General features: G+C 35.0%; 1 protein-coding gene across 1 annotated transcript in view; it reads left to right on the forward strand.

Annotated features, from left to right (window-relative positions):
* Dnah7 (dynein axonemal heavy chain 7) overlaps positions 1-18,532 on the forward strand; it is a 323,134-nt gene that overhangs the window by 116,139 nt on the left and 188,463 nt on the right. The window contains exons 20-22 of the mRNA XM_071619296.1: positions 6,085-6,278; positions 7,641-7,849; positions 10,462-10,592. Of these exons, the coding sequence (XP_071475397.1) occupies positions 6,085-6,278; positions 7,641-7,849; positions 10,462-10,592 (534 nt within the window). The remainder of the gene's footprint in view (positions 1-6,084; positions 6,279-7,640; positions 7,850-10,461; positions 10,593-18,532) is intronic.

Below are 18,532 nucleotides of genomic sequence, written 5' to 3' on the forward strand. Positions count from 1 at the left end.
ATATCTCTCTTGAAGTAATCTTTTGCTACCTGTATTTGCTCTCTTATCTCATTGTTGGAATGATCAATTTTTGCCTGTGTTTGCTCATTTAGGTCTGCAATAGCAGAGGTAACTTAAGGTGCCCCGAGATGGAAGCAATGTCTTACAGAGAAGGGACTGCAAGAATGGGCCTACACTCCCTTTTGGGATACCTGCTCTGAGATGCAGCTGCTTGTAGGCCCTGTTTGTTGTCCAAAAGTTAGAGGCTACTATGTAGGGAAGGCTATGGCAATGACTACAGTGTCCCAAGATGGAAGTGGGTTAGGCTTAGGCTCCCAGGTTGGGGTGGGGTGAACTCTGACTTACCCTGGACCTGGGTCCTGCACAAGTCAGCATGGACAGATCTGGGCCTGGCCTGACTCCCATGGTAGTCTGCTGGACCGAAGGGGCGGTCCTGTGCCAGAGGCTTGGCTCTGGCCAGTGTTTGTCCCGTAGGAAGAGCGGTGGACCAGGGCCTACTGTGAGCCAAAGTCCTGTGCAGGCTGGTGTGGGTGGTCTCAAAGAACTGTAATATTTGAAAGGCATTTTTTTTTGAGCAGTAATTCTCAACAGTGTGCTTAAAATATTGAGTAATTCATGTTGTATGTAGACGTGTGTTATCCTGATGTTGTTTTTTATTTATATTTATAGAGCACAGGCAGAGATTTAATATAATTATCAGTGGCCCAAGAACTTTTGGAATGATGAATGTGTCTTGGCTTTATCTCATAGTCACCTGTTGCATTGTCCTCTAACAGAATCAGTCCTTTGAAACTTTGAAGTCAGGAATTGACTTTTCCTCTCTAGCTATGAAAGTCCTAGATGGCATCTTCTTTCATAGAAGACTATTTTATCTAAATTGAGAATCTGGTTTTTAGTGTAACCACCCTTGTCAGTTATCTTAGCCAGATCTTCTGGATAACTTGCTGCAGCTTCTATATCAGCACTTGCTGCTTCACCTTTCATTTTTATGTTTTGAAGAGAGATTGTCTTCTTAAACCTCATGTTCCAACCTCTGCTAGCTTGAAACTTTTCTTCAGAAGCTTCCTCAGCTCTCTGTATTTGTAGAATTGAAGAGAGTAAGGGCCTTGCTCTGCATTTAGCTTTGGCTTAAGGGAATCTTGCAGCTTTTTTGATCTTCTTTTTTTATTAAATTATTTATTTATTCTAATTTGTTATACGTGATGGCAGAATGCAGTTTATTTCATATTACACATATAGAGCCCAATTTTCAAGTCACCTATTATACACAAAGTATTTTCACACCACTCATGTCTTCATACATGTACTTAGGGTATTGCTGTCTAACTTATTCCACCATCATTCCTACCCTTTTGCCCCCTTCCTTCCCCTTCCTCCCCTTTGCCCTATCTAGAGTTCTTCCATTCCTCCCATGCTTCTCTGGCCCCATTGCCTATGAGTCAGCATCCTCATATCAAAGAAAACATTCAGCCTTTGGTCTTTTGGGATTGGCTTACTTGGCATTATATTCTCCAGCTCCATCCATTTACCTGCAAATGCCATGATTTATTCTTTTTTAATGCTGAGTAATGTTCCATTGTGTACATATACCAAAGCTTCTATCCTGACTACTCAAACTTTCTCCACATCAGTTTAGAACTGCTTCACTTTTTTATATTCATATAACTTCCTGCAGGAACTGTTCCTTTCCATTTACTTCTTGGCCAATGGTTTGGCATGAGAAGCCTACCTTTTACCTTATCTTGACTTTCAGTGGGCCTTCTCTAAGCTAATGACTTATGGATTTTTAAGTGAAAGATATGTCACTCTTTCACTTGAACAGTTAGAGACCACTGTAGTGTTATTGAGTGTCTTAATTCCAATACTGTTGTCTCAGGGAATAGAGAGGCCTGAGAAAAAGGAGAGAGATGGGGGGCTCGTCAATTGATGGAGCAGCCAGAACACATACTACACTCATTAAGTTTGCCATTTTACATGGGTGAGGTCGTGCTACCCCCAGACAATTATAATAGTAAGTATAAAAGATCATTGATCTCAGATTACCATAACAGATATAATAATAATGAAAAGGTTTGAAATATTGTGAGAATTACCACAATGTGACATAGAGATGAGAAATGAGCACAAGATGTTGGGGAAGAAATTATACCAATAAACTTGCTCTACACAAGCTTTCCATGGACCTTCAATTTGTAAGAAACTTAGTATCTGTGCAGCATAATGAAATGAAATACAATAAAATGAGCTAAACCTATGTATAATTTATGTACCCTCCTCTGCTAACTTCAAACTGTTCTTCTGCAGCTTCCTCAGCTCTCTGTCTTCATAGAATTCTTGAAGAGAGTGAGGGCCTTGCTCTGGATTTAGCTTTGGCTTAAGGGAATGTTGCAGCTGTTTTGATCTTCTATCCTGACTACTCAAATCAGTATGTTTGTTACTTGTTGTCCAACTCCCCTGTGGAGGCTGGGGTCTTTGTTTTGTTCACTGTTATCACCTAAGCACTGAAAATAATGACTGAACACAGCCAGACCCCCAGCAAGTATTTGTTGAATGAGTAAATGAACAACTGAGGTTAATTCTTGAATCAATTCTGAATTTATTCTGAAAGTCCTTCTGTGAAAATTCATATTTAGGTAAGTGGACCCTGAGATCTGGATTAACCCTGAAATATATTCTGAGTCTGAAATGAAAGAATTTCTTCTCCTGATTAAGTCAAAGAATCAAAGTTGCAGGGGATCTTAAGGCTCTGCTTGACCCACATTTTCATTCTTAGTGAATGAGGTTCTTAGCAGTTGTCTGTTGTTCAGGAATTTCTGATGAGGGAGGTTATGATTCCAAAAGTTGACCAATCAAGCTTGAGTTTAATTCTGTGTAGTATATACAACTGTGTTTTCTGTGGAAGCTTTCTAGTAGCAGTAGTTAGAAAACTCTTTCTGTATACCCAAATTAAAGTTTCAGGCCTATGTTAGCATAGTCCTTTGGCTAGGAAATATCAAATCAACCTATAGATCATTATTTAAGCTGATGAAATTGGTGATGCTTATGAAGCAAAAGAAGACACGTGAAAGTTATAAAATTATTTCTTTAATCAGAATGTATGACGGGTAATAATTCATTTCTTTCCCTCCAGGAGACATAAAGTGTCAAGGAAGTCACACCAAGTTCCAAGTTTCTAGTAGTTTCCTGTTTTCACACCTTATTATTATATATTGAGAACATAGGCAATCAGTACCAGCCTGGTACCACGTAGTGGGTGGAAGTTTCTTGAGCTCCTCTGTATGGCTACAGGCTTCACCTGCCTACATTCCTCAGTTATTCAACATATATTCACAGAATGCTTATTCTGTACTAGGATTTTATGGTGATACTTCAAAGGGATTCAAAGTCAGTTTTATTTTACTATGATAAATATCTTTCTTGAAGGATTGCAGATTATCAAATGTTAATTTTAATTCCATTGAAATGGATGAAGCAATTTAAGTGTCTCATTTGCCCCTTTTCCCTGGAGTCAGTGCCTGCCCCCTCTTTTTACTTCCCCCTCTCATCCAGGCATGGAAGGGGAGGGGAAGTGAAGGGGAAATTTTAAGTGTATGTGCACAATATTAGTCACTTCAAGTATGTTGCTAATTTGGTTCTCATGCTACCTTTGAGAGCTCTTCTCCCCCTTTTATAGCTAAGAAAAGAGATCAAGCCATGATCTGGGGTCACACAGGTACTAAGATGCAGAATGTGGGGTAGAAACAAGTTCTGTCCCACTTTAGGGCCTTTCCTTTATCTGCAGCAGTCCTTGGTATATTCCTGTTCTCACTGGGAGAGGGTGAAAGTGTTTATATTTCAGTCATGAGGTGATTACTTCTTCGTATTTTTTCTGAAGTCCATATACAGAAGTACACAGATTATTGCCTATGTTCATTTAGAAGTGGCATTTTTGTTTCACTCATTGAGCTAATCTGATTGGTTTGACCTTGAGTTTAGTACAGACTGAGCCCTAATACAAAACCTGAAATATTCCAAAATGCAAAACTTTTATTTTGTATTTTGAATTTTCAGATTAAGGATGCTGAACAGGTAAAATTTATCCAAATTAAAAGAAAAAAACCCACCTCTGAAATCTGAAAAACTGGTCCCAAGTATTTCAGATAAGGAATATTCAACCTGTAGTAAAAAATTTTTAACTGAATGCTTAGTTTTTCCAGGATTTTTTGGCTTGCTTGTTTGTTGTTTGGTAATTATATTATTTTGAGAAAGGAATGTGACTTGTTATTTAAAAACTAAATTTCAAGCTTTTAAATATTACAGCAACATTACAAGAAATTATTTAGACAATTATTTGGACAAGAGAAAAACAAATATTATTTATCTCTCTGAAAGGAGTTTTTCCCCTTTGATCAGCAATTCTGCTTTTAAAACACACACACACACACACACACACAAAATAATACTTTTCCAGAAGGTGGCGCTTGAAGAACACCATTTTGATTTTTGGATTTAGGAATATAGGACTACTACTCTATTATGTATTGGATGAATTGTACAATTTAAACTATGGCCTGAGTCTTTGTCCTGGTGTGTGTGTGTGTGTGTGTGTGTGTGTGTGTGTGTGTGTGTGTGAGTGTGTGTACCTAATATTCATTTGAAACACAAAACTGTTAGGAAATAAAATGCTTTAAAGATAAGTTGATTTGATCGTAGTATGTTCTTGTTTTATTAAGAAAATGAATAACAATAATTGTTTTGTCCTTTGCTTACATTCTTTTCAAGTTACATTGTTAAAGTTCAAAATAAAGCAGAAAAGTATATTTTTTCAGTCACAAAGTACCTTAACAAAAATGCATTTTAGAGACTCTTGAAATAGAATAAATTTTTATAGGAAAGAGTTTATAGCTGACATTTTTGGTTGATCTTTCCATTGTGACTGAACACCCAAAATAAGTTTAAATAGTTAATCTTAAAATTCAATGTTTCTTTTTAAATGATGTTCTTTTATTTTTCAATTTCATATAAATTTTCTCAAATACCCTGTGATGGTAATAAATGTCTAGTGTATTCTGATGGAATTTTTATTTGGCCTGATAATTGAAATCTCTTGTATTTAAAGCTTTCTTAGTAAAGAATTTTTCCATGAACACTGAGCTAGGAATTATAAAACCAATTATAGACCTGGATGACATCAATCATGTGCTAAGGAAAAAAGAGTTTTATTTCAACTATATCTAGATTGTATTTTAATATATATTTCTGAAGATTTTCATAAACCCAGTGGTTAATGTATGGATATTCTGAGAAGTCAATAAATTCTTTTTTAAAAATAGAGTTCTTAAGATTAACTTTTGGTTATAATTCTTATTTTGAATCATGAAGTACAAAAAAAAAAAAAAAAAACCTCTTTTAAAAATACTTGATTCTGTTTGAATCACTTTGAAGGAGATAGCTCAGAGTGACACTTTCATGTCCATGCTTTCAAGGTGGGCCAGTTTTAGTCTCTTGGGAGCTCAGGAAGAACACACCTTGAACTTAAGTCCTCAAGCAAGCACAGTTGCTTCCAAGGGTGGTGGTTTATAAAAGTTTGTAGAAAACTTCTCCACTACCCACAATACTTATTTATTACCTATAGTTTTTAAAAACAGGAATTTGGATTATTTTACCGATAGCAATAATATTCAAAACTTTCATTATAATGATGACTTACTATTTAGGGTACATTTTCTCAAAGTATAAAAGACAAAAGAACATGTCTCATCCTATTCTTTACCACCCCCCATCCTTCTTGCAAGTTCAGATAGTATATTGTCTTTTTTTCTCTGCATCTCTCTCTGTGTCTTCTTCTCTCTTACTCTTATAGTTTCCAACTCAGAATAAGAAATAGTGAACATTATGTCTGAGGATCAAGTCAACATGACTTTTTAGATGACTAAAGAGGCTTGTTAGACCTAGAATATGCAAGACTGATTTAAAAAGTAAATATTCATATTAAAATTTACATAATCTTCATTTGAATAAAAATATGTAATCTAAATATAATATGAAAGTAAATAAAATTAGTTATCTAATATTTTCAAGTTGAGGGTTTTCTCTTATTTTTAGGATAAACGTGTTCTGTCAGTGGTAACTATTGAGAGAATGCTGGAAAGACTGAAAAAATCTAATGAACTTTTGGAACTCATTCTTAAAGGACTTAATGAATATTTGGAAAAGAAACGTCTCTTCTTCCCCAGATTCTTTTTCTTGTCGAATGATGAACTTCTTGAGATACTATCGGAGACTAAAGATCCCACTAGGTAAGTAACTTACATGTATTATCATACATGTCTAAGTTTATATGTGTATATAAACAATTATATACAATCATGCTTATATGATAATTTTTCTTCAAGAATATTCTAGATATTATCAGCAAACAACTTTGAATAACTATTAAAAACTAGTAATATCATTCAATGATATTTTCCCCAATGCTGAACCTTAGAATGGATTTCATATTTGATCAGATAATTTCTAACAGAATTTTTTCAGGACACATTCCTCTTCTTCCTCACAATTAAAGTAAAAGTTAGTAGCCTTGCCATGACTGGCAGTGTCCTCATTCAGCATACATGTTCCCTTTGCCTACGATGCTCCTTACACAAATGTGCACGGACTTATTCCTTACATCCTAGAGGTGGTGTAGAAACCTACTCAAACTCAGGCAAAACTATGCTACTTAAAATGTCATGCCTCCAGCACTTCCTGGACTTCCTTTCGCTTCCTTATTTTTCCTTCTGCCTACTTGTTGTCACCTGGTATACTCTGTAATTTACTTATTTGCGTACTAATTGTCTTCCTCTAACATAATATAAACTCTATGATTATAGAAAGTTTTGGCTATTTTTCCCCACTGTTGATTCCTCAATCCTTAGAAGAGCATCTGATATAAAGAAGGGAGTGAATATATATATTTGTTAAGCAAATTTGTTTATTTTATATCTTGGGCCTTCAAAGAAGGCGTCACATAGTCCAGATAAAAAAAAGACAAATTTAGGTTCCATTTGAATTTTATACTCTGCTTCTTTTTGCCCATTTGAAAGATGAATGCAACTGGTTATTAGCAATGTGCCCAAAATGAGGGGTGTAGTCAGTCCCATCTATAGTATACTGAATAGACTAACAGTTGAGTATGCCAAAGCAGTTGATTTAATAAGCTGTAAAGTACTAAACTTAGTCCATAATTTTAAAGCAGTTTCTAAAGACTCCACTTGAAATGACTACTTTTGTGCACTTGAAGATTCTTCAGCTTAGTGTACTTAGCTGTGAGTTAAAATTCGTTTGGTTGTTTTATTACTTTTGGCATCTTTCAATTCATTATATTAAAAGCAAAGACTTAAGGATATCTCCTTTATAGATCTTATTATAATTGTAACTTTCACAGATATTTTTGTGGTTATTCAATTAGTACTAACCCCTTAACTGGATTGTATAACCCATTTAAGCAGATATTTTGTCTTGTTATTTTGCTTTATTTTGTTTTTCTTTATTTTGTTTTTGTTTTCTTTTCTGCTTAGTATTTCATCTCCATAGGCCTAACACTGAGTACACATTTATTAATTTTAAAATGTTAGGGATTGCTTTAATTTGATTAATTCTTTAATGTTTTTCTTTGAAAGGGTGCAACCTCACTTGAAGAAATGTTTTGAAGGAATTGCAAGGGTAGAATTTACAGAAACTTTAGATATTACTCATATGAAGAGTAGTGAAGGAGAAGTTGTAGAACTCACAGATATCATTTCAACAGCCAAAGCCAGAGGTCAAGTGGAGAAATGGTTGGTTGAGTTAGAAAGAATTATGATTAAATCCATCCACAAGGTAATAACTGGTTATACTTATTATTGCTTTTAGAAAAAAGTTATAAAGTGTTAATATTATTACAAATGTATCATTGACATATGTGTTGTTATTTAAATAGAATTACCATTTTAAGTGTAATAGATGCTTAAAGTCTAAGGTAGTTATTTTGTAGTGACTCACTTGAAATAGAACAAAATACCATACATATTACCCAAGAATTTAATAATGTATTGTCTTATTTCTTACAGCCACATGATAATGCTTTCATCATCAATTAGATACACTTTTGTTTACATGAACTATTTTAGTCTTGCCTTGGAAGCACATCTCTATATATTCACATCAATCTCCTTGATAGATATGAATCTTATTGTTCTCTATGTAAAATAGATACTAACATCAGAAAATCATAATATATCATTCAAGTAATGCCGACTTCATGCCTTCCACATTTCATAAATCACACTGTTAGTTCAATTATTTTTTATGTTAGTAGAGAATTTCAAGGCATTCTCACAAATAGATTGAGCACTTAAATTTTTTTTCTATGATATGGGCTTAGTATTCAAGTTAAGTTTTTCATAAAGAATAAAAATCGGCCTGGGCATGTGGCTCAAATGGTAGCGGGCTCGCCTGGCATGCGTGCGGCCCGAGTGCGATCCTCAGCACCACATACAAACAAAGATGTTGTGTCCGCCGAAAACTAAAAAAAAAAAAAAAAAGAAATATTAAAAATTCTCTCTCTCTCTCTCTAAAAAAAAAAGAATAAAAATCATGATTAAGACAGAGAGGGAAGGGAGCATAATTAATTAATTTTTAATTTTTTTATATTCTTTCATATTATTGGAGAAATTTATTAGAATCTAGGCATTTAATGTCACCCAAGTATCTTAAGGTTTTTTTCTTATCCTAAATATAGCTTTAATATGTCCCCTACTAATATTTTTCAGTAAATGTAAAATCTTTTGCCATTTTCCCTTTTTCTCCCTGTTATGAATAACATTAAAATGAATGTATTTATAAATATAGCTGGTTTGTTTGATTGAACTAGCTATTTTTTTATGATAACTTCTCATGTGTAGGACCACTGGGCCAAAGAAGAATAAATTTCCATAGACCTTGATAAGTATTGAGAAATAGCATGACTATTTATGTATCCATTAGCAATGCAGATGAATTTGGCAGCATTAAATTGAGTTGTATGGTTTCTTAATTGATGTCATATACAGTTATAACTCATTTTTGTAGACATGCCTGTTACTATTTGAACTATTCTTTTAAGTTTGTTTGTCAAAGTGCTTAGAGAAAATATTTTGGCTGCCACCTTAGAGCATTAAGATGTGGTAGCAAGAAATTGTATAGGAAATACATATCTGCACAAAACACTCATGTGCAAGTTTTTGTTGGTAAAATAATCAAGTAAATGCAACATAAAATACTATAAATAGGAGATATGTGTGTTATTCTGTTGTACTATATGTATTTGCATGCTTGCGATGTGATTGCATATATAAGTACATACTATGAACATAGTATTCATAGATACAATAATAAGCTACTTTGGAATTTTATATAATAATTTTTCTCATCATCTAACTACATATAATCCTTTTTGTGATTCAGATTTTAATGTCTTCTTCTTGTTCTCCCCACAGTGTCCTTTGCATATTCACTCCATCCTGGCATTTCTCAGCTCTGCCTTTCTATTCTTTTATTTCTTCCATCCTTCAGTTAGCTGTCCATTTTTACCTGCCCTTTCTGGCTTCTGGGTTTTAGAAATTTTTTTTGTTGTTGTTATCGATCACCATCACTCTGTCCTTTATCTTTGTTTGGTTTTATAAATCTCCCAGATAGACTAGAAATCCCAAAAGTTTGAACCATTTGTATATGTTTCTCTAAAACATCTAATTTTGACAGTTTTCTTGAAATTCATACACCTGTCAAAGAACGTTACTACTTTTGGTTGATACATTTGATAGACTGGACTGTTTCCCCACTAATGGCTGGTACAAAAAGTAGACATACCAGTCCAGGGAACATATGCAGCAAAGTACATAAATTAGACTTCTTAGCTTTACAGCTCTCAACTCTCCATGACAGAATTCACACATCTGTTCCTGTCATCATTACCTTGGGAGTCACAATATACAGGATTGGGAGGGAGGGAGGTCTGGAACATAGGACACTTTAGAACACTGTGGTTCTTCACATATGCATGTGGCTGAGTGAAAATCTGATGAAACCAAAAGAAAATCATTAGCCTTAAATTTGATTGATCTCATTTTGGAATGTTTTTGAATTTGTATTTTGTAATAAAGTTACTCATGCTTCTCCAAACTGATAGAATGTCTTTGGCTAAAACTTGTCACATGATTACCTGATTTACTGTGGTTCCTACAAATTGACAATGAATCAGCAAAAGTAAATGTTATATATTTGCTTTGCTAACAAGTATGTGAATCAAATTGAGTTTAGATAGCTGAGTTTTGATACTTTATGTGAATCTTCCATAATTAGTTAAGAATGTTGTAAAAAGTTGAGCAGTTTTAGTTAGTCTATTTTAGGAGTTTAACTCTTCATTTTATAACTTCTTCAGAATGGTTCATTTTTAGCATTTTGTTTTTAATTAGGTAATTCTAGATGCGATTTTGGCCTATACAAAAAATGAACGAATTAATTGGGTAAGAGAATGGCCTGGACAGGCTGTTCTCTGTGTATCCCAAACCTTTTGGACAAAAGAAGTACAAACAGCTATTCCACTGGGGCTAGAGGTAAGCTTTTATCACCCCAAATTTTTTCAATAATTGCCTCTGTCAGAATATACTTATTTTACAAAATAGAACAAAGACAGTCCACATAAAATCTATTTTATGCTACAAGTAAAACTATAGATTCCTTAAATAAAAATATTATATCACAAATAGATCAAAAAAACTTATAAAAATAATTATTTAAAACTTATGTCTAAACCACTTGTTTATTCACATTATGCAAAATTTAAGGGTATTTGATCCTCAGTCTTGTAATTATATACATTTGTGTGCCTTTAAAAATAGAGGACTAAAGGATGGGGATATAGTTCAGTTGGTAGAGTGCTTACCTAGCATGCACAAAGCCTGGGTTCAATCCCCAGCACCACCAAAAACAAAACAACTAAGAAACTTCCCCCTAAACTCATAAAGATTTACAGATATAGAATAATAAAATTATCTTTTATGCCTTGAATAAAACTATCCTATATAGACAAGGGAATCAGATGATTTATTTTAACTATTTTTTGATGTTTGATTTTTTTAATGTATTGATTTTGAATAAGTGATATTTTGAATGATGCTTATTATTAAATATTTAAATATTCTAATATATTCATATATCTGAATTAAAAATTAATTGGATGGCTGTTATTAACTAAAAAGCAAAATTAGACTTAATCAAACATCTTACCCTTGAGATAGGATTTCAAGTGAACCAGTTTTACAGTTGACCCATCAGCCTAGCAATTGTAGATCTTTAGTTTAAAAATCACTGATTTTAAATACATTTTTTGACATGGTATTTGGTATGTCTTTAGTGCTAAGGCAGTGTTGAACATTAGAAAGTGTCCGAGTTTAGGAGGGATACATGATTCTGTGGGTAAGCAGATCCCAAAGAGAAAGAAGCTGAGTAGCACATGCTTAAATTACTGCAGTTTACCAACATGTTACTTACTTCTTTCCAGGAAGGAATTAAGGGTGTAAGTCAGGTTGTAGACATTTTTCAGAAAAACATCTTTCTTCCCAAAAACCAGAGCAATGGGAACTCAGGGTTTCCCTAAAAGCAGTAAGCACTGGGGGATATTTCTTGGGCCCTGGCTGTGTTTGCCACATGCATTTTTCTCTATCCTCAGTGGGGTCAGAGAATTTGTTTTGTCTTTTCATTCTTAAGCTACCATTTCACCAACCTCCCTATACAGAGGGATTACTCTCTCACTAAGTCGGGCTAGTGGGGAGAGCATAGTTTCCTGGGATCTCCTTTCCTACTCCCTGGCCCTATGACCCATTCAACCAACTTTGTCACTCACCAAGACAAGTGTTTATGCATCTTCTAAATTTCTTCAGATTTAATGTGGTGTTTATTACATCTATAGTCTTATGCCAAGCAGGCAGTAACAGGAAGATCCAGTGTAGGTTATTCCCATTTCAATGGGTCCTGTGCTTAAACTACTTGCCTGTAATTCTTCCCAAATTGCGTATAGATGAAAATAGTATTTTTTTATTTCTTGTTTTTACAAGAAATTACATGACAGTGTGTATATTTTGACATATTCTAAATACATGGATTGCAATCCATTACAATTTTGACCCCATTTTTATGGTTGAATATGATGTAGAGTTATACTGGTTGTGCATTCATATATGTGCATAAGAAAGTTATGTACAATTCATTCTACTGTCTTTCCTATTCCCATACCCCCTCCTTTCAGTTCATTCCCCTTTGTCTAATCCAATGAACTTGTATACTTCCCCTTCCTACCCTCCCTTGTTATTGGTTAGCATGCACATATCAGTGGGACTGGTTTATTTAGCATGATATTCTCGAGTTCCATCCATTTACCAACAAATGTCATATTTTTTTCTTTATGGCTGAGTAATATTCCATTTTGTATATATACCACATTTTCTTTATCCATTTATCCACTGAAGGACACCTAAGTTGTTTCCATAGCTTGGCTATTGTGATTTGAGCTGTTATAAACATTGATGTGGCTGCGTCACTGTAGTATGTTGATTTTAAGTCCTTTGGATGTAGACCAGGAGTAGATAACTAGATCAAATGGTGGATCCATTCCAAGTTTTCCAAGGAATCTCCACACTGCTTTCCTGAGTGGCTACACCAATTTGCAGCCCTACCAATAATGTATGAGAGTACCTTTTTCCCCATATCCTTGCCAACATTTATTGTTACTTGTATTCTTGATAATTGCCATTCTGACTGGAATGAGATGGAATCTCAGTGTAGTTTTAATTTGCATTTCTCTAATTGCTAGAGAAGTTGAACACTTTTTCATATATTTTTTGAGCATTCATATTTCTTCATCTGTGAAGTGCTTGTTCAGTTTCTTTGCCCATTTATTTATTTGGTTATTTGTATTTTAGGTGTTAAGTGTTTTGATTTTTTTTTTTTGTATATTCTGGAATTAATGCTCTACCTGAGGTGTAGAGGTGGTAACGATTTTCTCCCATTCTGTAGGCTCTTACTTCAGGTTCTTGATTGTTCCTTTTGCTGTGAAGAAGCATTTTAGTTTGATGACATCTCATTTATTGATTCTTGATTTTATTTTTTGCACTTTAGTAGGAGTCTTATTGAGGAAGGTCTGTTCCTGAGCCAACATGATAATAGAGAGTTGGGCCTACTTTTTCTTTTAGTAGGCACAAGGTCTGAAATTAGTTTTGTGTATGGTGAGAGATAGGGGTCTAATTTTATTTTGTTACATATGGATTTCCAGTTTTCCCAGCATTATTTGTTGAAGAGGCTATCTTTTCTCCAATGTGTGTTTATGGTGCCTTTGTCTGGTATGAGACATAGGTAATGTCTGGTATATTTATGTGGGTATGTCTTTGCATCTTCCATTCTGTACCATTGGTCTTTGAATCTACTTTTGTGCCAATACCATGGCATTTTTGTTACTAAAGCTTTGTAGTATAATTTAAGGTCTGGAATTGTGAAGCCTCCCACATTACTTTTATCACTGGAGATTGCTTTGGCTATTCTGCGCCTCTTATTTTTCCAAATGAATTTCATGACTACTTTTTCTATTTCTATGAAATAGAAATTGGAATTTTAATGGGAATTGAATTAAATCTGTATATGACTTTTGATAGTATGTCCATTTTGACAATACAAGAACATGGGAGGTCTTTCCATTTTCAAAGGTTGATAATGGTGCACTATTTTTTAAATATGTTTCTGTGTGTGATTTGCCAGTATGTTAGTAAGCATTTTTGCATCTATATTCTTGAGGGATATTGGTCTGAAGTTTTCTTTCCTTGATGTGTCTTTGTCTGGTTTTGGTATCAGGGTGATATTAGCTTCATAGAATGAGTTTGGAAGGGTTCCCTCCTTTTCTATTTTATGGAATAATTTGAAGATGATTGGTGTAAATTCTTCTTTGAAGATCTGGTAGAATTCGCCTGAGAATCCATCTGGTCCTGGGCTTTTCTTTCTTGGTAGGCTTTTGTTAGCATCTTCAATTTCATTGCTTGAAATTGATTTGCTTAATTTTCTATGTCTTCCTGTTTCAATTGGGGTAGGTCACATGTCTCTAGAAATTTGTCAACGTAGTCATGATTCTCTATTTTATTGGAGTATACATTTTCAAAGTAGTTTCTGATTACTGTCTGTATTTCATTAGTCTCTATGATGATATTTCCTTTTTCATGGTGAATTTTAGTGATTTGAGTTTTCTTTCTTTTCTTCATTAGGTTGGCTAAGGGTTTATTGATTTTATTTGTTTTTTCAAATAATTGATTTTTTGTTTTGTCTGTTTTTTAAATTTCTTTTTGCTGCAATTTTATTGCTTTCAGCTCTGATTTTGATTATTTAGTAAATTCTACTGCTTGGGGGTAGGGCAGCCCAATGATAGCAACAATGTGTGCAAACAATATATAGCAGTAGACTAGGTCCTTAGTTCTTATTTTGATATTCAGTATTAATTGGTGTGATATGTAGTAGGGATAGTGGGATCAGCAATTTCCAGCACTAAAAACAGTATATAATCATGTATTATATATGGTTTAAAATCAAACAATACAGGTGTTAGCTATGACTTTGTTCTATTAATTATTTCTGTGACATTGGTGGTAGGTGTAGATGTTATATACCTCAATTTGTATTAAGAAGTCTGAAGGATAGAATTGAGTATGTGTAAAGAAAAAGAGACAGGAAGGTAGAAACATGTTTGCAATTTCAAAGGGTGAATAGGGCAGATGCAGTGGTTACTTAGGAAATGTTAATTTGAAAGGGGAAGGAAAAATAGAATATAAAAGAGGGAAGCGAGAATGGAATTTGGGAGTCAAGATAAAGAAAAGAGAGAGGGCGACAAGAGGAAATAGAGTAGTGATAAAGATGATACAAAACAGAATCAGAAACCCTAACCCTCAAAATACAGAGCATGTAAAACTAACACCTTCAAAAACAAACAAAACAACAAACAAACAAACAAACTACAATGACAAAAAAAGAAAGAAAGAAAGAAAAGAAGAAAGGCTAGAAATGAGGATAGAGAAACAAATATGAATATGTACAGGATTCCTTGAATCAGTTAGTACACATTCAAATAAAACAAACATCCAATATGGAATCCCAAAAACAAAAATCAAAACAGAACTATTATCACAACAAATAAGCAACAATACAACAACAACAATCTTGGTGAAATGTTAAGAAATTAAGGAGTCGTATCATCTATGGTGGACAAAATAGTCAGTGAGTTCTGAGTTCACTGTCTGTGCCCACCTGGTTTTCTTTTTGTGGTATAATCTAGACATGGGAGTATGGGCCATGAATCGTGCATCCTTCCTTTTTATTGTGTTGCTCATCATATCAAAGGTTGGAGTTTAAGACTTCTGAATTTCCCTTCTTGGGAGATTAGTGTGGGTAGACTAGGCTTCAGGCTTCATGGAGGATGGGGCAGGTGGATCAGGGGCTGGTGCTGGATCCTATGGGCCAGCAGTGAGGCTATGTGCTGGACCTGGCAGGTGTGGTGGCAAAGCAGCCACATGGCATGTAGGCCTATGGGCTGGCAGCTATGCTGCGGGTCTACTTGGCAGAAAGGTGGGCTGATGTGGGGGCTGGGGGTTGGGAGACTGGGGACTGGGGAGGATCCTAGTAAGTCCCTGGGACTAATGAATGCTGGACTGCAGAGGGAGCAGGGGACCAGGCTGGTTCTGGGATTGGGCAAGTGCTGGCCCAGGTAGGCTCTGGGAACCTGGAGGGTACCAAACTGGCTGAATGAGCAAGCTGAGAGCAAAATCCCTCACATCCTCTCTTCTAGCCTTCCCACCTGCTGTAGCCAGCCCTGTCAGTCTCCATGAGCCACAGGACTCACAGAGCTGGGGAGAGCCTGGTTCTCCTGAGCTTCTCTAACCTGTGTTCCTCTGGGCAACATGCTCCCAGTGTCTGACTTTCCACAGGTTTGCTAGGCTCAGAAAGGCCGACGTAGACTTAGCTGAAAACTCACAAATCTGGCCTTCCAGTTTCCATAGGCTCCGCCATGCTGCAGAACCAGGATGACTCCTGGATCAGTCCTCCAGAGATGACTGATAAACTCAGGGCAAGAGGGTTTTTTTTCAGATCTCATGAATGAGTCAAACAGTCTCTGGTTCAGCTAGGTCAGACTGCCCCTCCAGTCTCAGGATTTTTCACTCTAAGCCTCGGGGAGATGGGAAGACATAGTGTTCCTGCTGCTTGAGTTCTGGGTAGCCAAGCTGGGAGAAATGCTGCCCCACTCTAATCAGCCATCTTGCCCCCTCCAGGGTTTTGCTGTTGTTGTTTAAAAAGTTTTCACAGATACCGTGCTAGGGTTAATTATGCATTATTATCCTGTTCATTTTTATTACGTGATATTACATGGTGCAGGTCTGGAACCAGTCACCAAGAATGCCAGAATAGAAACTATGTTTTTCTCTTGAGTGGCTGCTACAATATTAATTACATACTTTCACAGCTAAGTTTTGTGGCATGAAATCAAACTTTTCATGCATCCTCAAAAATTCTTTTCTTTTTCATCTGCTTGTGATTTTCCTGTTTTAATCTGCCCTTCTCTAGATATGTCCCTGTCATATTCCATCCAAGTTCTGGTCATTCAAGTTCTGTAGCAGCATCATGAGGAGTCAGTACATGCTTTAGTGTTCTCTAGAATTAAAAAAAAATTAATAGGAGATTCTGTCACTGTAGGCTAGCATATATTTTAATATTCCATATGTTAAGAGGTTTTTTTTTCCATTATGAATTAGTGGCTCATATGTGAAATTGATGACTTCAGATGAGCAGCAGAAGACTCTTGGTTATCTCATGGAAGACAGAGTGCTTCCATTCTCTGCAAACACCCGAAAGCTGAGTGCCTCATAGCAAGCACCATGTTACACTGTCATGCTCCCAGAAGACCTGTTCACCACAGGATCTGTGTTTACAATTATTTATTCAATGACTGTTGATTATAAAATTAGTCTGTGTCAAGCATTACAGGGAGTATAGAATAAATGGAAGAATTACTACTTCCCCAGAACCCAGGATATTGTAAATACTACTATAATTTTGAGGCAGTGTATAGTGGTACAGATAGAAGAATCTAAGTATGATGGAATTGTGAGATTTTAGGTAAGGTTTATTTTAGTTGAATATTATACTAGTTATTTTCAGATTCATTGGCTCACAATAAGATAGTTTTATAGGGAATGAAATGTAACTAAATGTTATCAGTGTAAATGATTTTTTTCAATTTATTTCATCAAAAAAATTTCATTGATTCATTTAACACAGTCCTAAAAAACTTGGTTTATTATAATCTGAAGCTAAATTTTAGTTTCAAATCTGTTTTTCTAGTGTAGAGGAGTTCATTCTTCTGGGTATATAATTTGTACATACAATAAGTTCAAATGTTACATTTTTATTTTGCGTCACAATAGAATGTGAGAACTGGTAAGACTCTTAGAGATTCTAAATTTTACTGATGCTAAGGAAGCTAAGATACACCAATTGGCACAGCTTGTATTCCTAGGATCAAAACTATCCTTATTTATGTGTATGCTCGATATAGTTAAATTCATTAATTAGGTTAAAGAAATTAAATATTTATATGGTTAAACATTGGTGGAACAAAAGTTCATTTTTCATTTCTTAAGAAAATTTCTAGCAAATTAAACATGTAAATAATAGAAATGGAATAATGTTTAAGCACCAAACCTTTAAATACAGAGCTGTCTTAAAAATAACAATTAAACAAAAATAATATAATTCAAGGAATAAGACAAGTGTCCTATATAGAAAAAAACCTTCAGTCTCCAGAACTTTTAAACTTTTTTCATTCTTAGAAAGCCTTACTTTCAGTTTAATCTTACACTTAGCAATGGACTTAAAAGAGTGAAATAAACTCTTCAGTGTACACTGTTTATTAAAGATTTTTAGAGTGGATAAAATGACCTGGTGAAACCTATTGACAATTCCCTTAAACAGTGGTGTTCATTGATGCTAATTTGATTTTCATCCTAAACCCTCTTCTGTTTTGAACTTATTTATTAGATTGAGCTACCAGAAGAGAGACTCCAAAGCAGTCTTGGTCTTCAGAAAACTAAACCATGTGATGTTCTGCTCATTAGTATCTTAGTCCATAGCAAAATATGAGGCTGTGTACTTCATACAGAAAAGAGGTTTATCTCAGTCACAGTTTTAGAAGTTGCAAATCCAAGATTGGGCAGTTCTATCTGATTGGACTCTGATGAGGGCCTTCTGGTCATATCAAACATGATGCATGTATCATGGTAGGAGTGTGTGCAAGAGGGAGTGATCACACGATGCAATAAATAACAAGAGAGACTAAGGAGGGGCCAGGTTCCCTTCTAAAATAACAACCCATTCTCATGGGACCTAGTCCAGTCTCAGGAGGCCTGCATTAATCCCTTTTGAGTGTGATGTCCATGATCTAGTTGCTTTCCATTAGGCCCCATCTTTTAAA

This window comes from Marmota flaviventris, chromosome 11 (assembly GCF_047511675.1).
Source record: "Marmota flaviventris isolate mMarFla1 chromosome 11, mMarFla1.hap1, whole genome shotgun sequence".
Classification (NCBI taxonomy): domain Eukaryota; kingdom Metazoa; phylum Chordata; class Mammalia; order Rodentia; family Sciuridae; genus Marmota; species Marmota flaviventris.